The 26908-nt window shown below is 38.2% G+C and overlaps 1 protein-coding gene across 7 annotated transcripts; it reads right to left on the bottom strand.

The window, feature by feature from the left end:
- Positions 1-48: 48 nt before the first annotated feature.
- LOC116305313 (androglobin) lies at positions 49-26592 on the bottom strand. Of its 7 annotated transcripts, none has more exons than XM_031715201.2 (34): positions 26452-26592; positions 23701-23824; positions 22990-23040; positions 22716-22832; positions 22367-22447; positions 21306-21596; positions 20681-20820; positions 19914-20003; positions 18910-19130; positions 18579-18700; positions 17569-17837; positions 16415-16562; positions 14841-15159; positions 13973-14276; positions 13359-13422; positions 11426-11786; positions 10628-10784; positions 10027-10141; positions 9803-9955; positions 9384-9705; positions 8636-8864; positions 8038-8191; positions 7336-7523; positions 6633-6714; positions 6019-6136; positions 5714-5853; positions 5088-5171; positions 4537-4651; positions 3802-3989; positions 3385-3480; positions 2957-3059; positions 2095-2206; positions 1241-1424; positions 49-484 (listed from the first exon to the last, which is right to left on the bottom strand). In XM_031715201.2, exons 1-34 carry the CDS (start codon positions 26520-26522, stop codon positions 272-274), a joined length of 5526 nt encoding a protein of 1841 aa, XP_031571061.2. In that variant the 5' UTR covers positions 26523-26592; the 3' UTR covers positions 49-271. The 7 variants fall into 7 exon arrangements, 6 of the variants coding, with proteins under 6 accessions (XP_031571061.2, XP_088893666.1, XP_031571056.2 ...); XM_089037540.1 differs by having other exon boundaries at positions 22716-22814; XM_031715196.2 differs by lacking the exon at positions 26452-26592 and adding an exon at positions 25627-25838.
- Between the last annotated feature and the right edge of the window lie 316 nt (positions 26593-26908).

Raw genomic sequence — 26908 nt, 5'->3', positions numbered from 1 at the left:
TCTGCAGCTAAAAAGTTAAAAACAAAAAACAAAAAAAACACATTCCTCTACACAAAAATAAATACTTTTAATCATTCACATAAATATGTTAAAGACTTCGTGACTTTTCCAGACATAATTACATTCTAATGATATTCCTTTATACAATTCATTGTTTAAAAATATACAAAGCACTCTCGTTATAAATTAAGATAAAAATGTTTGAAATGAAGTGAATTCTCAAATATTTTAAAGTTCGTAATTGAAGATTTTCCTTCCCAGAAGCTTTCAGTTACTTCTTCTTTACTTTGGTGGCAGACTTTCGACCTCCTTTCCCTGTCGTTGAGGCACTTTTTCTGCTCTTACTTCTGCTTGGTGATGGAGAGCGATCTTTTTGTTTCTCAGCTTCGATTTGTTCCTCCTTTTGTTTTTCAGCGTCTAAGAATTTCTGTCTGTATAGTTCTCTGGCCGCCGTTATTTCTTGGCGTGCCTTGTCGAGCTCCGCCTGAGGATATGATAAATTTGTGTTATGAAAAAGAAATTGTTATTGTCCCTTTTCACAGCCTCGGATTTAACAGTCTCACAATGCGAGATTTAGTCTGCAGAGCAGGCGTTCTTTTGATGGATTTGAGAGGAAGAATCGGGGTTTTGGGGTTCCTGTTTCGACAAAGGGCCCGCGAGGAAAATGCTCGATTTCAATTCTCGCTCGTTCCAAAGTTCCTCCAAAATCCCAGTTTTTCCCCAAACCCACAAGAACGCCTGCCTATTTGCAGACTATGCGAGATTTCAAATGTTTGTATGAAAAGAAGGCCAAACCTAATAAATGGTTACTTTTTCTTGGTCCTTCCCTCCCTCTATACTTTCTCAATTTTTATACTTTTCAGTTCTCAAGATTTCAAACCAGAACTAAAACATTTTTCTTTTATTTTGCAACTTTTCTTTTTCTTTTTTCATTTTTCTTCTATTCTTTCTTCACCAGCACTTAGAATGTTTACCTTTCTTCATTTTTCTTCGTTAGAGTGAAGTCATTAAACCCGTGAAATAGATATTAGACTAATACGCCTTACTAGACCCTTTTTATTTGTGTCTATTTAGCTATTACACGTTAACTAGTATTTTTTATGCACGAGTTAAATGCCTTCACTCTATTCTAGTAACCCTAACATACTGTGTAGTTTAAACTAAGTTACTACGACTCAATGACATGGCGTACTACGTTAATGGACGCCGTTGCATATTATTCTAAGTCAAGTGTTCTCACCTGCATTTCTTCGGCTTCTTGTAGTTGTTTTTCTTTAGCCATATTCCTTTCTAGTCTGTCCTGTTCACGTCGTTTTTCAACTTCCTCTCTCTTGGCCTTGAAATTACGAAACGCTTCTTGACGCGACATTCGTCTGCGCCCTTCCTCCTCTTCATCCAACAACACAGGGTGACCGCCTCGGGATCTTAAAGTAGAAGAAAAAGTTTTATTAAACATTAAAGTATTTGAAAGGACTATTTTCGAATTAGTACAATACTACTGAGTTCCCTGATTACAGTCTCATTTACTCAGGGTGAATCTCTCTTCTGTGTGAAATATTAACATATACCAAGGGTAAAGTAAAGAATGCACGACTTCAACAATATGAACACTTTAAAAATCAACGGACCTTCACTGAACACATGAATATTCTGCACAAAATAGAGGCTAATCCTGAGCAACAGAGAACTTGAAAATGAAGTATAGGTCGTTTGCATGATGGCTTAATTTGACTCCAACTACCAGAATCCCTTGCAAACTTTCTTTTGTTGAGTTAATTAGTCTTACTATAGTCATGAGAAAATACAAATTTGAATGAAAAGAAATCGTTATCCCAAGTGCTTTACTTAGTTTAAACGAATTCAGCTTTCGACCACCCTTCTAAATAGAACCAAGAAAAGATCACTTGGTTCTATTTACAAACCACTGTAAACGCAGAGATAAGGATGGTCTACTAAGCAAGCAGTCCATTTAGTGAGCCCCTTCCCCCCCCCCCCCCCCCCCTCCCCCCTCGATGAGCTTCTGCTCTTGGGGCAAACTAAACGAATAAATGAGTCTGAAATAAAATACAAATATTAAAAAAGCAGTTTTTTTACCTTATAAGTATTGGAGGCTCGAGTGGTTTCAAGACTTGGTCCGGCTCCTTAGGAGGTGGTATTAATGTGAGCTCGCTCTCGGCTTCGGATTGGACGGGTGACGTCACTGTGACTAGACAAGAATGAGGAAGAGAAAAAAGGCACAAAAATTATCTATGAATATTCTACAATAAAAAGATGGAATTTACTAGGCTTTGAAGCAAGAGACCTCTTCGTGGTCCAAAAGTGGAATTGCCTATTTTTTCATTTTATTTTGACGCAGCTCTACTAAGTGGTAATGTCATACATTTTCTCGTACCCTGCCTTAATTAATACGGCATCCATTGTTAATGACAATACTGATCATTAACTATGGTCGAAATGGCTTACTTAAAGTGTCTACAACCCTCCTGACAATATTCTCAGTATTGATTCTGATTCTACATTGGGTCAACTGGTGAATGACCTTAAAAAATTCCATAGTTTGATTGCGGGTCCTTGAAGTTATAAGTAATCTTTCAAACACGCGAGAGAGTTCTTCCTCCGATTTCCAAACACCGAAAAGTGAGGTGAAAAAACGAGGCGCAACTTTGAGGTGTTTGGAAAACGGAGGATGAACTCTCTCAAGTGTTTCAAATTACTTCTCAAACTCATGAATATTTCTTGGAGAAAATCAAAGAAAAAGTTTACGAAATTTAATGCAAATTAAGAACACATTTCCAAACCATCGTCACAGTAGTGATTTGCTTTGTTTTCTCCTCATTAATTATTCATGAGTTTTAGAAAGGTTTTTCCATGCCATATGGTAGTGACAGTAATGGCACTTTAATCATCCATAGAATAAGTACAGCCTATTTGTATAATTGCGAGTTGTTCTACTTACACGCTTCGCTAGGAGCTTCAATCTCCTCACTTTCTTCTTCTATCACGTCTTTTTCCACCTTCACCATGTGCTCGCTCAAGAACTTCTGACGGCTTTGCTGTGCCTGCAAAAGCCGTTATACGTATGGTGTTCAATATTATTTGGTCGATTAAAAGCTGTTCTGACTATAAGTATGTAGCTAGACTTTTTGCTACTCATATAATTATATTATTATCATTATCATCACCATCACCATGATCATCATCATCCATTATCATCACTATCATCATAATCATCACCACCACCACCACCATCATCATCATAATCATCACCACCACCACCACCATCATTATCTTTATCATCACCATCATCATCACTATCACCATCACCATCACAACATCATCATCGTCGTCATCATCATCGTCATCATTATTATCATTATTACTTACCTTGGCCGCGCGTCCAGGCTCGGCTGCTTCCCATGCCATTTTCATGGCTTTTATTTCGTCCTGCCTTTCCGTGTCTTTTTTCACTTCAATTTCTTCCTACAAGGACACACCAAGTTTTGAATATTGTTAAATGTCGATTATCTATTTAATCATCACCATCATCACTATCATCATCACCATTATCATCACTGTCATCATCACTGTCATCACTATCATCATCATCACCATTACCATGACTGTTAACGCCACCACTATCGAACCAAATCTAAAACCAAGGATGAATCATTCTCGCCAACATCATCATCGTCGCCATCATCATCATCATCATATCATCATCATCATCGCCTCCACCATCATCATATTATCTCACCATTCAATCACCATAAAGTTTTACAGTCATAAAGATGGTTTACTTACAGCACTAGCATCACTGAAGACCCTCAGCACCCAGTTTGGTTTGGTAGAGTCAAACTGCTGTTGGGAAGATGGTCTAGACCCTGCCTGTCCCTTGCTGGATCGGCTCTCTTTGCCTTCTTTACCCTTCTTGCCTTTAGCTCCTGTGCTGGCTGAGAGTTTATCTCCCCTGGGTAATGTATCGGATGGACCTGAAGAGCAAGTACATCACCTTGGGAAACTAATAGCTGAGCAATAGCTACAAATTGTGGAAAAATCGTTTACTATTCGTTATTTTTAACATCACTACAAACACTAAAACAAAAACAAAAAACCACCATCATCATCATCCCTATCATCATTATCATCATTATCATCATCATCATCACTATCATCACCACCAACTATCAAAATCCTCATTATTACCATCATCATCATAATCATCATCGTCGTCATCAACAACAATCATCATCGTCTACACTATTATCACGATAACGACCACCACCCCCACTATCAAAAATAATCATTATTACAATCATTATCATCAGGTTGTCATGATCACCACTACCACTAACACCACCACCACCATCATCATCAACATAATCTACACCATATAATAGGATCCAAAATCATTATTAACAAACATCATCAATATCATTTATTAACTTCATCAATACAATAAATAACCTAGACAATCGCAAACTGGCTATCAACACCTGATACTGCCCTATTATAAGTCTGATAATAACACTAATTCACCTGATTCAAGGTCACCTTTCTCCAAATTTTTCATCATTTGCACGAACTCCCATGAGTTCTTGGACAGCGGCCAACTGTCACGTTCGACTACGGCCTGGATAATGTACTTGTGGATCTGATGAATACGATAGAAAAACCGATTGAAAAAACAATTTATTGATAGAAATAGTGTTATTAGCCATTTCGAGGTCAGGTAAAGACTGGGGCGAACGTAAAATCGTAATTCGTTACGAAAAATCTTAGCACTAATTTACTTTGTGGCAAAAGAGCCCTTCATAGTTTCCTGCGCCATTTTGAAAGGTAACCGTGCCTGTGCATCGAAGCGAGGACAAAGGTGACCTTGCAATGATAGAGACATATGAACAGTTACTAACTGTCCAAGGTGTTTAAAAAAAGGTCTCTATCATTTCCAGGTCACCGCCGTCCTCGCTTAGATGTGACAGGCGCGGTTACCTTTCAAGATGGCGTAGGGAACTATTCCCTTATTCATTTATCTTGTTTACTCTGTTTCCTCTTTTTTAAAAGATCTTTGTATTCAAGTAATAACCAACCTTGATTTCTGGCTCAGCATCGCCATTATCTTCGGGTTCTTCACGATCCTCGTCATCCATGAAATAGGATTTAGATCCCTTTTGCTGGACAAATAAATTCAGTTTTATCTATTATTAAGTCTTCAAGGTGTCACAATAGCATATATCATAATTATATTCTATTGACCCCTTGGAGCACGTAAGAATCCAGCTCAATTTGGAAACATAATTCAGGCGCCATAATTCAGCTTGGACTGCCTTGGGTTAGATGGCTGAAACAATACCATCCCTTTGCTCTAGGGAATCGAATTCTTTCTCATGTGAAACGATTGTATCGTTCCTGCCATCTAACATGGCTTCCATCATGTGATGGTGCAAAACATCTATAGGATTCCAATTTTCAGGAATTTGAAATTCTTTTGCTTTGTCCTTCAAGATGAACTGCTTTGACGGACCTCGCATGCAAGGGGTCTATTGCCTTCAAAACACTGTTGCATTTGAGTCGGTGTCTATACATTTCATTGGATTGGCCCAACTGCCTCAATTTGAAACGATTATTTGAAGGTAATAGATTGTAACGGTAATATCTCCTATCAATTATTTCTGTACTGATGAGAAGGGCCTATTTCTTTCGTTTATTGGATTACCGGTGAAGTGGGCCTGGATGAGTTGGACGACTCTTTACCACTCTTCTTTGATCGACCTTGGGCAGCTGAGCCCGCCTTACGACCTCCTGACTGCGGTCGCTTCCCAGAACGTGGACGATTCGATGTAGGGGGCCTAGAACCTAGAAAAAGAAAAAAATTAAGAAAAGCTTGTTTATGATTTTTAAGGAAACATTTTCAAAACGCCCTCTGTGTGAATTCCTCGGTGTGGTGCATCAAAGGAAGGAGAAGTTCCTAGACTAAGCGTTGAATGATTATCCACAGGAAGCCCAAGCAAGATATCCCACCTCTTCTGCTCTGTTTTTCTTCCTCCTCACCCGTTCGATCGCGATAGAAAATAAAAGCAGGAATAACAGCGTGTCCCTTTCCCGTCGTGCTTGCTACTTCCTCTTCATGGTCAAGTACCTAGAAAGTAAATGACGATAGTATTTATTGCTGAAGAAATAGAAAACGCGCGCGCGTGCTGTGAGCTGTCATAAAGCACGCGCTCCAAACCAATCAGAACGCGACATTCATAACAGTTATTTTATAATATGAGATGGTAATAAATAAATAAAAAAGATCTGGATGATGGCACATGATGGGAATGTTTGCCTGTCATCGTAAATTTATCATACCGAGATTCATGAGATCCATTGATTCTAACCAATTGACCCTTTGCGTGTGACGTTAAAGCAGCTCAATTTGGAGGTCAAAACAAAATCATTTCAATCTCATGAGAATTGGAAACCTATTGTTATGTCCTCCAAACTAAGCTGCATTCCGACGTGCTGCAAGGGGTCATAGAACTGATACTCTCTGGTCGACAGCACATGACGGGCAGTACGAGTATATACCTAAACTGGTAATGACATTAATGTAGTACCCTATCCCTGCTGGTGATTTTTTTGTGTTGTCATACCTGTAGCTTAACGTAGACACCTTGTTTGGAGGTGCTCAGCTGTATGCTGGTCAGGTGATCATCCGTCACTTTTACTGTTTGCCTATTCATAATATAACAAAGTTATGTTACAAGAAAATTGCTTTAAGAGGACATTTTTTTCAATAATGAGCAATAATGGCAAAAAGCGCCAAAAACTAGACTTTCGTATGAGTTTTGATCCCAATTTTCGTTTTGGGTTAACACTCGAAACCTTTTTTAAACAGTTAGAAACTGATGTACTATGATAAAATGCCTGTTTGAAGCGGTATTTTCAATTGTACAAAGATGTTTTGTTGCATTTGTGTTAGAATGTTGCTTTGTCAGGCTTTTTTATGGAAAATATATGGAAAATAAGCAAATGAAGGCCTAAACCTCATTTTCGAATAAAATTTTTGCTTTTTTTGGGTTAACACTTTGATTTCACTTTCATCGGTCATCTCCACTTCCAAACAAGTTCAACTTTCTGAATAACAAGATTTAAGCCTTGTACAACAGCCTTTCTTCAAGAAAATAGTTTTTGGCGCTCACTGCTTGAATACGAAAAGAATTCTCTCTTAAAAACATAAGTGATTGATGACTACTTTATTGCGATATGCCTCCAGTGGGCCAAATTATTCGTTCAGAAGAGCCACACCAACTAAAAGCAATTTTTTTCGCGCGTTTCACTCATGCAATGACTCACCTGAAGATGACGTTGTATTTATTCGGAATGTAGTAATCTCGAATCTCCTTGTGTACAAAATGGCTGTTAACAGATTCTCGTGGGGTGTAGGGCAGTGGTTCGGTTGACCCGATAATTCTCAATCGAAACTTCCCTGGTGGGAGGATGGCGTTAAGAGTTCTCGCCTCGGCCACAAATGTATATCCAAGCTATAATAATAACATATATATATATATATATATAAATAATAATAAAATAGAAAATAAAAAAATGAAAAAATGAAATTTTTTTTAAAAATAGATTTTTATTTTTATTTTTTTAAAATAATAATGATACAAGTCAAGACTTTTGAAAAATGATTTGCATGGGGGCAATTCAGGTGTACTGGACGCGCACTCCTGCAAAAACCAAGGAACTCTTGAAGTAAAATTGTTATTATCAAGGGCGGATCCAGCCAAAATTTTAGGGGGTTAATTGAGTTTAGGGGGGGGGCTAATTGAGTTTCTGCCGTCAACACAACGGAAAACAATATTAAAAAACATCGTTTTTTTTGCTGAAGGGGGGGGGGGGGCCTTCAGCCCCCCTTTGCCCCCCCCCCCTGGATCCGCCCTTGATTATAGCGCATCATAACTGGTGCTTCATAAGTTTTTTACAACAGTTTTCATCATGCGTTCATAAGTGAAGGTTGTAACTAGAGGGTTCCTCCTGAAATGACTATTTTACCTTATTTTTCTTTATCAGGCAAGGCGCGACTCTCTGGAAGATCCTAGTCAGTTCCTCTCCCGTATCATTATCTACTACTCTCAGAAGACAAGTAGGGAAATTGACGTAGAGTTTAGGGACCATGAGTACGGGTTCGTCAACGACAAACACCTCCCTGTAGCAAGAAAATATACCATAAGTATTAGTAATGAGAAATAATGTGTATTGTATAATAAAGATAGGTAGGATAAATGATATCGCTTTAACATTTGCATATTGATATTCCAAATGTTTATATCTCTGAAAAGATAAGACCACATACAAAACTACTGCAACCACACTACTAGAGTGCAAAGAATATGTCCGTGAAACACTAATTACTAAATTGTTCAAAATAGTGCTATTTAAACAAAAGAAAACAATAGAATTAGCATAAAATAGTGTAAGTTAGTATTACTAATATTTCACGGATATATTGTTTGCACTCTACACTGTTCACATATAAGTGATTTTGAAAAAAAATTTTTTTCCCTTGATATACATTTTAAAACATCGCTTTAACGACAATAGGGGCACTTTATAATGTAATATTTAAGATAAATCTAGTAGACAGACACACCTAAACACGACAAACCAAGAGTTAGCAGGTTGCTCAGGGTAACCACCGTTGTAATCTGCATAGGCTACTCTGGACCACTCGTCCTCGAAGAAGGGGAACATTGGGAAGAGAGGTTCATCCTTCTTAAACATTCGTCTGAAGATCTCAACGGCAAAGTTTTCTAGGTTCGGTGTTAAAGTGCTCCAGGCTTTTGCAAGTAAGGCGGAGACTTGTTGTTGTTCTTCTGATCCTAGAGAAGTTAAATAATAAGCGTTTTAAGAACACTATTCTATACTACTATACTAGTCTTTTTAGAATAAAGTTGTTGAAAGCAGGGGGCACAACAAATGCGCAATAAATGAAAAAACATGATTGACAGACCGATCGATTAACTGACTGACTGAATCAATAGGCCATTTCACGGATCCCATTACTCAACCTCAGCCTCGTCAGCGTGTAACTATTCTTTACAATTTGACTACAGTCCGCAGTAATGAAAGGAATTTACACATCAACGAACAATTGAAACACTTAAAAATTTCACAGGTTGTAGGCAATTTCTAAAGAATATATTACACGCTGACGAGGCTGAGGTTGAGTAACGGGATCCGTGAAATGCTCTATTGACTGACCAACTGACTGACTGAATCGAACGACCAACTGACTGACTGACTGAATCGAACGACCGACCGACCAACTGAATGAACTATGAACTGCCCGACCAACTAACTGACCGACTTAGCTGTAATGGCAAACCATGGATGCTTACCAGTCACATATGCCTTGGCAAGTTTCCTAACGAAATGTCCACGGAATGACGCCTGGATTTTGGTAGCAGCTCCATGTTCGTCAACATTAGCTGTCCGGTCAGCCCACGAAGAAGGAACGTCACTTGAAATCTTGAACAAGGACTTTCGCTTTAAGGAGCCTATTCTTGTAATCTCAGCCGCTGACAAAGGCCTTTGGGAGATGTGCTGGCGCATGCAGAGTGCAGCTTGAAATGCAAAGGCTTTCCAAGCAAAATGCATTTCTGGGGTGTATGCTTCACCGAGATTGTATTTGAGAGCTTTGAACAAACACTTCATAAAGATCTGAGGACGAAAAAATGAAATGGAATCAGTCATTGGGCTACCTGTGGTGGGGAAGGATTAACATCAATCAAAAAAATTTAGATCTTCAATTTCATACCTTGAAATGTCTCTCTTGGATCTTAAGGGACTCGTCCTTCATTCCCAGGTCTAGGGCGGGCCTCTTATCTTGCGGGGGGTCTGAAAACGAAGACACGAGGCTTCCGACCGAGCGAATCACGTGCATGGCATGCTCCATGAATCGACAACTTTCCTGTTAATAAAAAACAAAGGTCAAAAACGTACAAGGACAAATAAGGGATCAGGGTTGTCGTGACAACTTGCCTTAGTCAGTGACGTCATTACTGTATCCTCGTCTCCGAAAACGAAGGGAGTCTGGGAACAAAGCTGAACGTGGAAGCCGTGAGGGGCTTGTAAGAGGAAACGCAGGACATGGCGTCTGAAAAAAATAACGAATAAACTATGAATAAAATACCCGATGAAAAAAGTGTTTCATATTTGACTAATAGACTGCTTGGACGATACGGCGACGATCTTGTCAGGGGAGTAAGACAAAACAAAGATGACGGTAAATATATAGGTGTGTGTTTGTCTTTCTTTTATGGGTAAAGGTAATCAATTTGCCGTCTTCATTCATCTTTGGTTGTATCCTCTTGTGGTGAGCTGTTAATATCAATCGATTTTATTACTATAACAAAGCTTGATTTACCCCCTCGACGCCCCATAATGCATTGTGATCCAAGATGGCCGCGGCATCGTCAAAGTAATCCATTCTCCGGTATGAAAAGGAGCAGTGATTGGCGCTAATTTGGTATAGGGGTAATGGCGTTGGATCTAGCATAATGGAACAGCTTCGCCATTTCATACTGTGGTAAACTATGTCTCATCAGAGACGAAATTAAGTGGGTAGAACTTTCCAACCTACCCTGCTGGTAGACACAGTACGGCACTCTTTGCTCCAGTTGATCTTATCCTCAACACAGGGTTACCAGTTACTAAACTTTTCCACGAGTACGGCTCGGCGACAAGTGTACCTGAGACGATTGGTGCAAATTTATCTTCAGATGTGACTTCTTTGAGATCTGGAAGTAAATATGAATAAATGTGAATCACGAGGTTAAGAAAAAATCATACAATAATCATGGGATTATTCTGTGGTCTAGCCCCAGTACGGACAGACATTGTTAGGCCCTATTCCGTATTGGAGCGCTGTGATTGGTGGATTATTGTATGCGTTCAACGATTTGTGATTGGTTCAAGATAAAGCTAAAAGTGACAGGGTATTAGCTATTCCGAGGTTGAGTAAAAGACTGGGTCTAGTTGGCATTGCAATGCATTGGCTGTTTTAGAGTACTTATTTCCAAGATGGCCGCTCTTTCTTCCCCTGAAACAGTCCCAAAATGTACTGCACTGCCAACTAGACCCAGTCTTTTACTCATATCTGAATGGCTAATAACGAACCTAAACAACTCAATACCACCACAGTATTGAGTTTTTCACTTTATCAACGTGACTAATTTTGGTATAACTGATTTTTGGCATGACTGAGCGTCAGTCCTACGACTTCTTTCTTTTTGTACACGGTCACGGTACTGCTCGTTTCATAAAGTTAATGCTTCAGTGTATTAAGGGTGGGCCGTATTCATTAATATGGGTGTCATTGTACGATACTATGACGAGCTTCTCGTGTATCATTTTCAAAGAAAACAGTTTTAAATCTTACCTCCAGAAACGCTACTGCTGCTATCTTTGTCTTTATCCTTGTCTTTTTCTTTCTCCTTCTCCTTCTCTTTTTCTTTTTCCTTCTCTTTTTCTTTCTCCTTATCTTTCTCGCGTATAATTGGTAGCGGTGGATCCAGCCATCTTGAGAAGGCAGTAAAACCAACTACAATCTCTATGGGGTCCAAACTATCGACAAACAAATACGGTGGGGGAGGGTCCTGGTATTGATTGTAAGCCGACGACCCGTAGGGGGAGGGGCTGAGGGATGTATTTTTTCCAGGAGCTGGAGTCGTCCCCGTGACAGACGACGCTGCTTGCAGGCCAGATTTCTTGCTTGAGCCATGAGTGGTGGTGGCGATGTTCTGAAAACGTTTGAAATGTAACGCAAGTTAGTCACGCAATACATCAAGAATTCAAATATTTAGAGAAACGTTAGTAGAAGAAATGCGTATTGAAACGTACCCCTCTTAAAGGAATAGAATTTATAAAAAGTGTGCATGCGTGTTTAAGGTTAAAAACGAAAAAAAAAAAAGGTTTAACTCATTGAGGATGGAAACTCCCTAACCCTTGACAAAATGCATGCGTATTACTACCAAGTACAAGCCCAGATTTTTTTTGACTGATCAGGAAGCCAGGCCGAAGCCTAAGGGAAAGGTTGGCACGCCCCTAGACTGTATATGATTAACCTCTTGTTATGACCAGCAAACTCAGTGTAGAGCCTGTGTCACTGATGGCTTAGAGTCAAGGTTACTCTTATTCACGTGGGATGCATTCATTTGAAGGAAAGGATGGAAAATAGAAAAGATAAAGAAAGGAAAAATAAATTAACTAGCGTATTGAGATATGCGAATGCACACAGAACGTGCATACTAATAATATGCAGCCCGTAAAGTCCTCCACTGGTCATAAATGTAAAGCGCATTGAGATATTTGAAATGCGCTATATAAGAAACTCCATTATTATTATTAGACTCAGTATCGTTAGCAGTGAAAAGAAGGATTGCAAGTGAAAAATCTCAGGGCTTGTTCACACTGACCGCTTGTTAAAAACGAGAAATCCATAGGATTTCTGAATTAATAATTCTTATTGGTTAAGGAAAACCCAATTCTTCGATCGACGTTACATCATCGCGGCCTCTCGGGGGAGCGTTGGTGCCTTTTAACAAAATTTTTTTATTGACATCCATTGTTAACGGCACCAAGATGGCCGCCCATCAATAGTGCCCGTTGGCTTAGCATCGAGTTATTTATTGCGAGGAGAAAAGCAAGAGGAGAAGAAATGAAAAATATTTTTGTAGATGAATGTCAAGCTTAAGAAATATTGGAAGAGGCAGTAGCTTGCTTTTGACAGTAGCTATTGGATTGTTTGGGTTACCTCAGGAGATGGTGGTAGAGGTTCAGGTACTTCAATATCATCCTGATGAGTAAACAAGATTATGAAAAGAAGAGAGAGAAAGGAAGGGAAAATGAGAGAAATAAAGAGAATAAGAGAATAAAGATGGGAAATGGAATTTTAAGCAAGAAAATAAGAGAAAAGAAAAAGTTCGAAAGTTGGGAATTGAAAGGGAAGAGAGGATAGAAGGGAAGCTGGATGGAAGGGAAGCTGGAAGAAATAGAAACTAATAAGAAGAAACCCAGAATAAACCAGCAGCAAATGAAGCAAGATAAGAATGGGCAAGAAAGAAAGAGAGAGAGTAATACAAGAAAAAAGATGACAAAATTGGAACGAAGTGAAAGAAGTCGTCCAAGAGCAATCGATAGTATTGATAAGGACGATAGGGGAGATTGCATAAGAAGGAGAAAAACGTTATCCTGAAAAGAGAATGATGGCCCATTTTATCGAGCAATACGACTTTTCTTGCCTGAAATAAAGTCATTATTAAAATACAAGTTTGACAGGTTTGACAGCTTTAACCGGTTTGATGAGATCATACCTTTAACTCGATAGTTGTCTTCGTATGTTTGTAAGTATTGGGTTTATGAAAGATGTAAAGATTCCTGTTCAAAAAATAAACAAATAATCAAAAGAAAATCAGTACTTGTCATGCAAAACATCGCTTAATTTACCATCCTAAAATATTCTTATTATGACGTCATAATATCATGGCAATCAAAATGACGTCATAATATCATTTCAACACGTCACACTTAACCTGAATGACATCATTTAAATGTATAAGTAGAGAGACCAAATTTCAAATTTGTACGATAAAGACGTGTTCCTTGATTACAGACTCATTTACTCAGGGTTAGCCTCCTGTCAGCATCAGAACGTAAAGTAAAGCAGAGAATGCACAACTTCAACAATACAAACGCTTTGAATCTCAATGGACTTTCACTGGAACAGCGTGATATTCTGCACAAAGTTGAGGCTAATCCTGAGCAACAGAGAACTCGAAACCGAGGTATTTCTGCTAGTAATAGCTATACTAAAGTCTTACTTTAAAAAGCACGTCACTGAAAACCTTGATGACGTAGAAGTAAAGTGAAATTACGTATTCTAATGTCAAACAAAACCTTGCAATATGACGTCCAAAAACAAACTTACCCAAAACACTTGCAGAAGTCCTCAAACTCCATCCATAACTTCTTCTCCTTAGATTTCTCTTCTTTGGCTTTATCCCCTTCTTCTGTTTTCTCACCTTCTGGTTTCTCTTCTCCTGCCTCCCCGTCAGTACCCTCCCCAGGGATCTTAGGTTCCCCTTCACCAGCCGAGGTAGGTACTTCAAGAGTGAGAGGCGCAGTGTCTTCAGCCTCCATGATGGGCGTCACCTCGTGAAAATATTCCTTGTCGAGATCTAATTTGGGTTTTTCCATTCGGGATACACGGCGTGATTCTTTACTGTTAGGAGCTGTAAACAATCACATAAATCTATTAACCTCTAAGGAGGCTCGAAATGTTTTTAAGCGCGCGCGCCCACCGCTTATGATGATAATGTTAGACTTTTGGATCAGTTTTTCGTTTTTTTTTTTCTTTTCAAAGCAAAAGTGACAGAGCATAGAAAGACAAACAGTTTCCGTATGACTGTGAAAAATTCATGGCACGAACGCAGTCGTGACAAGGCATTTGCCAAAACAATCACATTGCTCAAGTATTTACTCTCCATCCAATGAAATGCCAGGAACACCTGACACGCCATAAACACGCCGTAGACACGGTCTCGCCGAGGTCACGGCACTGCCAGACCAATCAAATCGCGCGAAAATAAAATCAGCCAATTAAAATTCTAGACTGAAACATCACGGTCATGGCTTGGCACGCTTACGGCTCTGAGCTTTTCACAGTCATGCGAAAACTGCTCTAAATGTAAGGAATATAAAACTTGGGCAGGGCGTGTCTCTTTGTATGATATAAACAAAAGCCGTGCATAATTCAACACTAACGCACAAATGACGTCATAGTATTATATACTTACACTTTAGATCACCAGGTTTCTCCATACGCGAGATCTTTCTCCCACCTCCTTTCGGTGTCCCCACTCCTGATCGCACTCTTTCCTTCTCTCCCGACCCCAGCTTACTTCCAGATCGACTCTTTCCAGGACTCTCTCCTTTGCTGGGTTTGTCTTTCTCTACTCGGTCACTTTTGGCCGACCTGACGCGAGGGGTCTTGATCGAGTCCTTGGTGCCGGAACGTTCTCGTAGGTTATCCTTGCTGTCTCTTTCTTTCATGACAGGTTCTTTGTCTCTTTCTGGTTCTTGTTTTGGTTCGTTGACTTCCGTCACGCTAACAGCCTGAGAAGAATGGAAGAGGTATAGGAGTAAGAATACATCTGAATCAGTAATGGATAAAATAAATGTGCACGTGCACGTTCTAACGAGACTTTATTGTAAGCTCCTGTGTGTCTACGTGAATAAATAAATTACTTACTTACTTACTTACTTACTTACTTACTTACTTACTTACTTACTTACTTACTTACTTACTTACTTACTTACTTACTTACTTACTTACTTACTTACTTACTTACTTACTTACTTACTTACTTACTTACTTACTTACTTACTTACTTACTTACTTACTTACTTACTTACTTACTTACTTACTTACTTACTTACTTACTTACTTACTTACTTACTTACTTACTTACTTACTTACTTACTTACTTACTTACTTACTTACTTACTTACTTACTTACTTACTTACTTACTTACTTACTTACTTACTTACTTACTTACTTACTTACTTACTTACTTACTTACTTACGTACTTACTTACTTACTTACTTACTTACTTACTTACTTACTTACTTACTTACTTACTTACTTACTTACTTACTTACTTACTTACTTACTTACTTACTTACTTACTTACTTACTTACTTACTTACTTACTTACTTACTTACTTACTTACTTACTTACTTACTTACTTACTTACTTACTTACTTACTTACTTACTTACTTACTTACTTACTTACTTACTTACTTACTTACTTACTTACTTACTTACTTACTTACTACTTACTTACTTACTTACTTACTTACTTAATTACTTACTTACTTACTTACTTACTTACTTACTTACTTACTTACTTACTTACTTACTTACTTACTTACTTACTTACTTACTTACTTACTTACTTACTTACTTACTTACTTACTTACTTACTTACTTACTTACTTACTTACTTACTTACTTACTTACTTACTTACTTACTTACTTATGTAATAGACGACTTGCACTAAAAGGGCACTTCCTTTTTTCATATCTGTTGTTCATTTTGATACAGCTGTTCGTCTTAAGGAGGTAGGGTCACGTGTCCTGTTAGTGCAAGTCGTCCAGCAAATGACTCAAAATCCCTTGAGATATCAATAACAATGAAACAGGTCCCATGTTGGTTGATCTAACGAAAAACGCTAATGGAATGCTTTGCTATCGTCAACCAAGATGGCGACTATGATGTAACATGCGCCTCAAGAATAGGAACACGAATAATTCTATATCCGATTGGATAATAGCTCCGTGTAACGTTGTAGTTTTTCATTTACCTCTTTAGCTTCCTCACTTCCTTCTTTCTTCTCATTTCCCTCTTTATTTTCTTTATCCTGTTTCTTTTCCTCGTCATCTTTGTTCCCTTCTTCAGTGATTTCTCCCATTGGTTTCTCAGGTCGATACTTGAGCCATTTGACTGGGGTTCTACGATAGCAATATTTCTCTTTAGATTATTATGACCACAAATCCCTAAAGGTGCTGACACACGGTGCAACATTGCACGAAACATTGCAAGCAGTAAATTTGAATCGGGGTGACACACATTGCATCAAAATCACGCAACATCGCTTGTGTCAGCCTGCTATGTTAAGATATTTGGTCAGCAGTTATAAATTTGGTGCAAGCCGATTGGCTGGAAATTTCAAAATGTTGCAGGTAATGTTGCAGCCATGTTCACACCATGAAATTTGTTGCTCGCAATGTTGCAAGAGTAGAGCGCGATTCAACTTCAGATTTGTTGCATGCAATGTTGCATGCAACAAGTTTCAGAGTAGACACACGCTGCAAAAGTCCTGTTGCGTGCAATGTTGCATGCAACAAGTTTCAGAGTAGACACACGCTGCAAAAGTCCTGTTGCGTGCAATGTTGCATGCAACAAGTTTCAGAGTAGACATGCATGTATGCATGCAACGTTGCACCGTGTGTCCATACCTTCACATGACAAACACAGATTCCATTCAAATCCTGTAAAACAGAACCTCATAAGATTCAGATGAGGCCGAAGAAAAACTGACAGCCTTTACTTTTTTCGGCGTGTATTCACACTACCCTGCTTGGCAGAGGTGCCTCTTCTCTCAACACAACAACAGACCAAACAGAGGCAGACAATGTTATTGTGGTTAAATAAACTACAGCCACAGAAATCTTATTAGTTAAATAATAAAAAAAAGCATTGTGCACTTGCATTTGTCAAGCACATAGTGAATACATACAACTCTAGATCTAGCATGTTAGTAGAGAGCAATAGTACTGTACTAACTAATTAATACCAAAATGGCATCAATGAAATAATTGAAAACAACAGAAATACATGTGTTTAGTGCTATTTTACGGATGTATGGTTTGCACTCTATCAGACAAACACATATAGTAAAATATTCTTTGGATTTCTATCCGACGTGGGTTCCCTGTGGTAAAACGACCATCTTACCTTGCTCTACTGACTGGTATTGGGCTTACATTGTAATTGACAAATGGTGATGCGACTTCCAGGAAGCGGGGTTCCTTTGGTGGCTCTGGTGGAGTCAGGGGAGGTTCAATAAGCTGTTTCTTCTTCTTCTGTCTTATGAGTTTCCATCGTGGTATTTCTATGGGGGGAGGGGGTGCCACTAGTGGACAGTCTCTTACTGTAGTAACTAGAACAGGGTGAGGATGGTTGTGTGATAAGCCTGAGAGACGCAGCTTCTCTGATGCATCAGCCTAAGGAAAAGATGGAAATAATGTTGTCAATCATATCATCAGCATCTTCCATCACCACCATCATATTCCACTATAGAGACTTTGCACCATCACGTGACAGCAGCCATGTTAGATGGCAGGAACAATACAATCGTTTCACATGAGATAGAATTCAATTCCCGAGAGCAAAGGGATTTTATTGTTCTGCTATCTAACCACAGGCAGCCCAAGCTGTATTATGGGCCCCGGCTCGTGATAATGCAGAGCCTGTATTACCACTATCATCACCATGATCATCCATGATCATCATCACATCTAAGCAACAGGCAACTAACAAAGGCATTTTTCATTAGGGTCCTGCAAACACAACTATAAACTTTGTCGCAATCTTCAATAATTGAGCTCAAATCCTGAGTACACAATCATAACCATCCACCTCATCATTCATGTCATCATCACTATCATCATTCATATTTATTGTGAGTCATCTTTCAACAGGGGCAGATCCAGGAATTTGTTCAGGGAGGGGTGCTGCGCACAAAGTTAAACTAGGGAGGAATGCACCCCTTAGGATCAAAGGGAAAAAACATTATTTTGTATTGGTTATCAAAGTAGGGGCACAAAGTTGAACCAGGGAGGGGTGCGCACCCCCTGCACCCCTCCCCTGGATCTGCCACTGTTCAAAGTCATATCACTATGACCATAATTGGAGAGACTCACTAAGGTGTCTAGGTATTTACATCACCATTGCTCACGTCTTACCATTTCTCTTAATACAGATATTCTCATAGGTGTGTTTGGTGGATTAGAGTAACTGGCAAAGATAACCAGTTCTGGTTCCTTTGGAGGCAGTTCTGGTGCAGCTGCCACAGATGATGATGTACCTATTCAGATGGAATTGATTTAGATATTTAAGTAAAGGGTTTAAAAAAAAGTTAGCAATATGGTATAGATGCTACTGTGCCATGCAATGACGGTGCAATAGTTCCTTTTACAGCTCCCTGCGCCATCTTTATGAACAGCAAGCTTGCAATGATATAAAAACCTTTTTTAAACACCTTGAACAATACGTCACCCTGGATTCCCAACTAACCTTTATCTTTTTCTCTAGTCTTGCTCTCTCTGTCTTTTTCTCCGTGTGATTCATCCTTTGACCCCTTGGTAGACTTGGTCGACTTTCGTTCTTTTTCTCTCTCCTTCCTGGTGTCTGGTGTTATTGTTTGCTTGATCTCCTCAGGAGAAGGGGTCTTGTCTAACTTCCAGTGAGGTAAGACTTTGAGTAAGAGCTGCCAGATATCTGATGTGTGCCCATACCTGTAAAGAAAAGATTCAAATAAAGATTAATCCATACTATAATTGAAGTCAGGATTCATGATAATACTCCAAATGTTTTCTGACTTAAAATTTTTGAAACATTTTTACAGGGGTTTCGATCCTAAGTCAAAGAATGACTGTATCAAGCTTCCAGAAATATATAGAACTCTTGTACGGGACTCTTGCATGCACGCTTATACCAACATTTATAGTGCGTGTGCCCAAATACTAACAGCACACTGAAGAAGATGCATAATCACGGATCGAAACGTCTGTAAAAGTGTTTCAAAAATTTTAAGTCAGAGATTTCAAACATTTAATGAATGATGTGGGTTATGGTAGAGCTTTTAACAAGGGCCACAGATTTGTTAGCCACTGGGTTTTAAGTGGTACCCTCATAAAAATAAGGACAGTTTTTCACAAGGTGATAGGAAGTGGTGATAGGAAGTCATATATTTTAGATAAATGTCTCATTCATTAATATAATATATGCCATGCTTGTAAACATTGTAGGCACCGTTTGATGCTATTTTTAGAATCACATTTGCCATCATTTGTTTTTCTGTGCGCGAAATTATGCATGCGCTCCACCCTGTTTGCCCACATTTTTTAAAAAAAAAACTGAGAAAACAAGAGCAAATAGGGTAAAGGGCGCGCAGTACACGTAATCAGACAAACAAACGATCGAATGAATGATTCTAAAAATAGCATGAACGATTCTAAAAATAGCATCAATGAGTGCTCATGATGGGGTGCAGGGATTCCTTGAATATATGTACGTACCTTAGGGGTATGATCTCAGGCATCCATCCAGTAAGAGCATGAACGACTGTGAAGTCACCAAATTCGCTGGTATTACTACCACCAGTATAACTAACGAGAAATAAAAATGAGTCTCTCAGATAATTTTGTATTTATTAGTGCTGGTAATTCTGTATAATCTTATCATCATATTGGTTGGTAGTCAACCATATAATCACCACCATCATCATAATTATCATCGATGCAACTACCGCCATCAACATCAACATCACCACCATCACAAACAACAGCAACTACATCAATAACAGCTTTATCACTATTCTGCTACCACCATTACCATAATCATCGTCATTACTATCAGCAGCATTGTCATGTAAACATCACTGTTATTACTATCATCATCACCATCATTTTCATCATCATTATCACTCATCATCACAATCATCATACCATTCATACTCCTATTTTTCATACACACCAAGTAATTCTCCTTAAAAAGATCAGCAGCTCATCTAAGGGAGTAAGCCCCCAGCACTTCTCCTCTATACCCCCCTCTGTACTTTTATCATCACTATATCAATTATGATCATAGGCTACGCAACGGCACTGTAAGGAGGGGAGAGGAGAGGGGGAATGAGGAGGGGAGTCCACCTCTACTCCCCTTTCTACCTCTCCTCACAGAGTGGCTACACAGACTATTATAATCATGACCACCACCAACAAGAAACACATAACCTTGATCATCATGGTACATCACCATTGTTATACTCATCATCGTTGCTACTTACTCTAGAGATGCCACTTTGATAAGAGCCTTAGTCACCAACATGGGCCACAGTTCTTGTTCATTAGGGGTCACAGGAAGCAGTAATCTACCCTCCTGATCAAAGGGCATCCAGTCATCAATGGTGATTTTTCTCCATGCTCCCTATGGAAGAAAATAACCAATTAAGAAATTTATTATATTCACAGAGCCAAGAATATATTATTTTTGGAATTTAGTTCAATCATTACAGTAGATTTTGTGGAGCCAGGAGAAAACCAGAGAATCCTTAGAAAATCCCCAGCCCATCAAACTTTTCTTTCTTTTTAAAGAAAAAAATCATTGTAATTATAAATCCATTGTAAAAAAAATTAACAAATCCGTAAAAATAGAAATAAAAACAAAAATAAAAATCCATTGTAAATAAATTTATTTTAACTTGCGAATAAACAATGATTGATTGATTGACTGACTGGCTGGCTGACTGGCTGACTGGCTGACTGACTGACTGACTGACTGACTGACTGACTGACTGACTGACTGACTGACTGACTGACTGACTGACTACTGACTGAGTGACTGACTGAGTGACTGACTACTGACTGACTGACTGATTGACTGACTGACATTATGATCATACTAAGTCTTACCAGCCAGTATATTCGTACGCAGTATTTCCCACCAGCATTATACACAGGTAAGGCCATGCCCTTGGATGTCGTCTTTTCTTTAGGCCACACATGTCCCCATGGTTTCCAGTAATTATCTTCAACCATTCCATCTTTTTCCTTATCCCTGTCCTTATCCTTTTCTTTTTCTTTGTCCTTATCCTTGTCTTTGTCTTTGCTATCTTTTGTTTCTTTGGTCTTAACTTCTGGTAAATCTATTTTGAAATGGAGTTTCCACAGACTTGTAATTTGTGATATGATCCAGCGTATCAACTGCAAAAAAAGGATTGAAAAAAGATCAGAGGAAAAACGAGAAAGTGGAGGAGGGGAGTGAGAGCAGAAGAGGGGGGTTGGAAGAGTGGAAGAGGGAAAGAGTGGGAGAGTGAGAGTGGGGGAGTGAGAAAGTGAGAGAGGGAAAGAGTGGGAGAGTGAGAGAGTGAGAAAGTGGGAGAGGGAAAGAGTGGGAGAGCAAAAGTGGGAGAGGTAAGAGTTGAAGAGTGGGAGATTGGGAGAGGGAAAGAGTGGGAGAGTGAGAGTGGGAGAGTGAGAAAGTGGGAGAGGGAAAGAGTGAGAGTGGGGGAGTCAGAAAGTGGGAGAGGGAAAAAGTGGGAAAGCAAAAGTGGGAGAGGGAGAATTGAAGAGTGGGAGAGGGAAAGAGTGGGAGAGGGAAAGAGTGGGAGAGCAAAAGTGGGAGAAGGAGAGTTGAAGAGTGGGAGAGGGAAAGAGTGGGAGAGGGAGAATGAAAGTGGGAGAGTGAGAAAGTGGGAGAGGAAGAGCCAGAGAGTAGGAGATTGAGAGTGGAAGAGGGAGAGTGAGAAAGTGGGAGAGGAAGAGTTGGAGAGGGTGTGGGAGAGAGAGAGTGGAAGAGGGAGAGTGAGAAAGTGGGAGAGGAAGAGTTGAAGAGGGATGTCGGAGAGAGAGAGAGTGGGAGAAGGAGAGAGTGGGGGAGGAGGAGGTAGGATGAGAGCTAAGGGGAGTTTGAGAGAGGGAGGAGCAGTGAGAGAAAAAGAAGAGAATTGTGTTTTCACTTTGTCTACACTTACCTCACTGTCTGTCAAGTGTTCATTTTTAGAAAGAAGATCAATTTCTTCAGACAGGCTTTTCGGTTCAACAACAACAGGTGTCTGCAAAAAATATATTTTAGAATATACTGCATGGAACCATCTCTTTCATTGTACAAAAAATATGTTTTGTTTACACGGAACTGAGACCAAAATTTGCACAACTAGACACACAAATGTTTGTACAGATAGCTCAGTTTCGTGTGAACAGTACCTTCTAAATGTACAACTATTTGACCAGTTAAACATTTGTCCAGTACCGTGTAAAAACAATCAAGTCATGGATTTATAAGTATTTTAACTCTCTAATGGTTTAAAGGGTGTCCTGTACCTTTTCTATGATAAAGTCCACAGGTCGTTTCCAGTGATCCACCCTAGATTTGATAGCCTGTGGTAAGTCAATGCGTCCTTCTGGGTCTTCATATGGATGCTGTGAATGAAGCATTCCCTATGTCAAAAAAAGCATTTAATACTTGGACACAATGTAATTATAATAGCTAGTGCATTATAAATGATTGTATGTGCATTAAAACATAAGAGGTTTCAGGAAATATTATTATTGAACATTAGCAAGTTGCTGAAGACTAAATATTAATTTAGCTTACTGGATTGGGGCTTTTTCCTTTTTCTTTTTCCTTTGCCTTGTGAGCAGTGTCCTAATGTCACGAAAAAATTGATTTTCATTAGGTCTGTTGTAATTATTTATTAAAACATTGATTGTCATTGAGTATAAATCATAAAAATGTCATCATCTGGCAATAGTTACAATTTTTTTTCCCCATCACTATTATTATTTGCAATGCCATGAGCATGTACCATAGTCATCACCATCATTATCATCCATAAACATCACTCATCCCGACATCATAATCATCATCGTCCTCAACACCCATCCTCATCATCGTTATCATTCTCATCATTACTTATCCTCATCTTCATTGTCATCATCATCTTCATTATTATAAATATCATCATCATCAAACATCATCACTTATCAACATTATCATCACCCTCATCATCATCATCATTATTAATCATCATCATCAATATCATCATCACTGTCATTGTCATCATCATCATCATTAATCATCATCATCATCACTGTCATTGTCATCATCATCATCATTAATCATCATCACTCATCCTCATCATCCATCATCATCGTCGTCAAGACATCATCAATAATATAATCAATTATTTACAATATAATTACCAACATATTCATTTCCATTTATAGTATTCATTCATCAACATTTGGTAATATCAATTTTGCAATATTCAAAATTTAACCTAATATTATCAGTGAGCATACATACCCATTTTTCCTGGTTAATGTCCTGGTCACTCCACTCAGGCCAGATCACTATTGGTGGCTTGGTTTTACTCTTTTTATCATCACCATCTTTTAGTGAACCTATCACACTTGGTGCTATGGATTGTCTACACAAAGACATAACAAAAAGCAATGAGAAAATTGTCTTGAATACAAGGCTAACATGGAAATACATAAGAAATACCACATATTCCATTGAGAAAAAGTGTGATTTATTTTGTATTTCCATAATAGTCTTGCATCCAAGACACTTTTGAGTGTATAAACAGTGAGTATATATTATATACAGGCAGTAACTTATTGTGTGGTATTGTCAGCCCTTACTTAAACTTACTACCCTTACTATAGCATAACAACATGTAGTATAACTCAGTGTCTAGCGAAAAGACTTTGCCGTTACGATATAAAGTGATTAACTGGTATCATGATCTCTAGTGATACTTCAAATTCTTCTGCATACATGTAGAATACTATCCTATTACAGTTGCAATCTCGTATCATAATATTGATGAACAGTTTGAAAATTATATTCAACACAACAATAATTAATTTATTATCTTAGTGGTCATACAGAACTGGACTATTCTCCTTATTATATATAAATACAGTTGCATCCATTTTTAATCTCATTCCAAAAATGGAGCCTGCTAATAATGAGACTACAAATGGTAGGAATCAACTACATATGATATATGAGAAGGCCATAATTCTCATTCAGAGCTCGTTACACATCATCGAGGTTGACATTTCACATTTCACATCTATATATGTGGCATGCATTTTCCAAGAGAGCTGGTAATTTGGACATTTTTTTGCTATAGAAATTTGAAGCATAATTCCTGACTGACTGACTATTTAAGTAAGCTTAGTTATTACTCTTAAATCTAAATCCATGTATGTATGAATAAGACTAAGTAACAGATAATCATTACAGTCTTTAGGACTTATGAACTACAAAACCATAAAGTAATAGGTGTTCGGAGGTATTTATACAACTGACAGCTTGGAACCCCAACATTTTTGTCATAAATGCTATAATATACATGTACCTTCGGCTTCTGGAAGTACTGCCTGGTAAGTGGAGACTCATCTTCATATGCGATATTGCATATGGACCAATCAAAGATGACATATTCCTATACTTATTTATAAGTCTAAGTCTATACCTGCTTAGGAACTGTAGACAGTTATAATCTCTTTTAAACACTGTCTGTATCTAGGCAACCAAAGTATGTACTGCTTAGAGTTGATTGTTGAATATAAATGAGGTATCTTATGTTTGTATTTGAAGGTTTACAATTAAGGTCAGGAAAAATGAATGTAAATATGTTAAGTGTGTCAATATTAACTGATATTGACTAGTAAACATGTCGAGACAGAGCATCCTTAAATTCTCTTATAATATTATTGCTAATAATCATAAATTACATAAATCCTAAACGTTCCCAAGAACAGTCTAATTTGAGGGCCTCATAGAAAAAACCAAAGCAAGTAAAATTCATTAACAACATATAATTCTAGGGTATATTGTAATATTATTTAATGAATTTAATAAAATAATAATAAAATGGAATTGAATTCTTGGTTTGCAATCAATCCCAAGAGAGCTCAATAACAAAAGGTATATCCGCCATGTTGGAAGATATAACAAAAGAATTCATTGAAAAATCTTTTGTCAAATTCTTCCAACATGGCGGCTATGACGTCTATTGCAAACGAAGAATAGTCAGATTATTCATATATATCAAGAAATATCAATAGTAAATACTTCTAACATGTCAAAACAATCATGCCTCATCAAACCTTTTAGGAACCACAGCTTTGGATATAAAATAATACAATAAACACGAACATTAAATCAAAATTAAAGAGTATGTATATTGGAATATTTAGAGTGATAATTCTTCACCTAAATCTGGCAGACATGTTTGCTGCATTTCGAAGTTCCTTCCAAGCAGATCCTGGACTCTTTCTACCGCTCATGGAACCCTTAGTAGGGGAAGTTTTACCCATCTAGATTACTGACTCAAGCTTATTATTTTTACTAGCAATTTCTGTCCAGTTTGTTGCTGGTTCTGGAGAAATTTTCGCGTACTGTTTTTTGTGTTTTTCTGGCTTCGGCAAAACCATAGAAACAACGAGTTCACACAAAAAGGTTTAGAATTACAGCTTGGAATTTGATCTAAAAAAGCCATAGGAATTCCTGTTTTGCGTCAAAAAGATTAAAAGATAACAGGGTATTTCAAGTGGCTCATGATCATCTTTCATAACACAGCAAATGGGGAACAAAATCAGCTGATATTTCCTGCTCTTTTTGAAAAGTGTCCAGGAGGAAAAAAGTGAAAAATTAGTGCATACGAATGATTTTTACTCTTTGAGGCTTAGTAACTCTGTTCTTAATAGCTAAAAATGTCGCTAACACCTTATTTTTGTCTCAAATTTTAGTAGAGTCAAAGAAAATAAAATAAAAGGACCAAAGTTTCAAATTTATTCATCAACAACAAAAATGGTTTCTGCACCAGGACTTACGTTTAGCACCGACTCCAGACAAATACCACTTCAAAGTCAAGCTATTTAGCTCTCAAGTTTTAAGTAAACGGCTCTGTTATTCTAGGTGTAAAGCTGTCTTTCAATACGAAGAAGAAAGCATTCAAATAAACGAAAAAGGTCAAAATAATCCTTGTGCAAACAAGCTTCGTTTACCTCGTTCACTACGTCTAAAAACACAACTTACTCTGCTGCTTTAGGCACTGCTGAAGCAACTCTTTCTTTAGATTCCTTCTTTTTTGGTGTCTTTGTAGCCATATTTTTATATTTTTAGTGTTTTGTGAACCATTTTTTTTGCAAATCAAGATTCTATCTTTTCTTCCTGCACTGAAAGAAAGACAGGCCTCGTTGCTATGGTGATAGCGAAGGTAAACTATGACCAGGAAAACGCGGACAGATTCGACACAGTAAGACCAACGAACATTAAAAATTCTCTTAATATCATTTTGTGCAATTTAAAAGAAAAAAAGATTTATTGCATAAAACCTCTTTCCTTCCACATTCATACGTAGTCGCTATTATAATGGAGGAAATATCTATAGTGAAGTGAGCCAAATTATCAAAATAAACTATGTACTTACACTCCCAGCCGTCTTTGCTCAACTCCATCTTCTCCAGTCTTTGGTCTCTTCCACTGGCTCATT

This window comes from Actinia tenebrosa, unplaced genomic scaffold (genome assembly GCF_029948245.1).
Source record: "Actinia tenebrosa isolate PJP-AT-01 unplaced genomic scaffold, QUT_ActTen_1.0 PGA_scaffold5__44_contigs__length_20552954, whole genome shotgun sequence".
NCBI lineage: Eukaryota > Metazoa > Cnidaria > Anthozoa > Actiniaria > Actiniidae > Actinia > Actinia tenebrosa.
The sequence above is the reverse complement of the archived record's forward strand: the minus strand, read 5'-3'. Positions and strand labels throughout refer to the sequence as shown.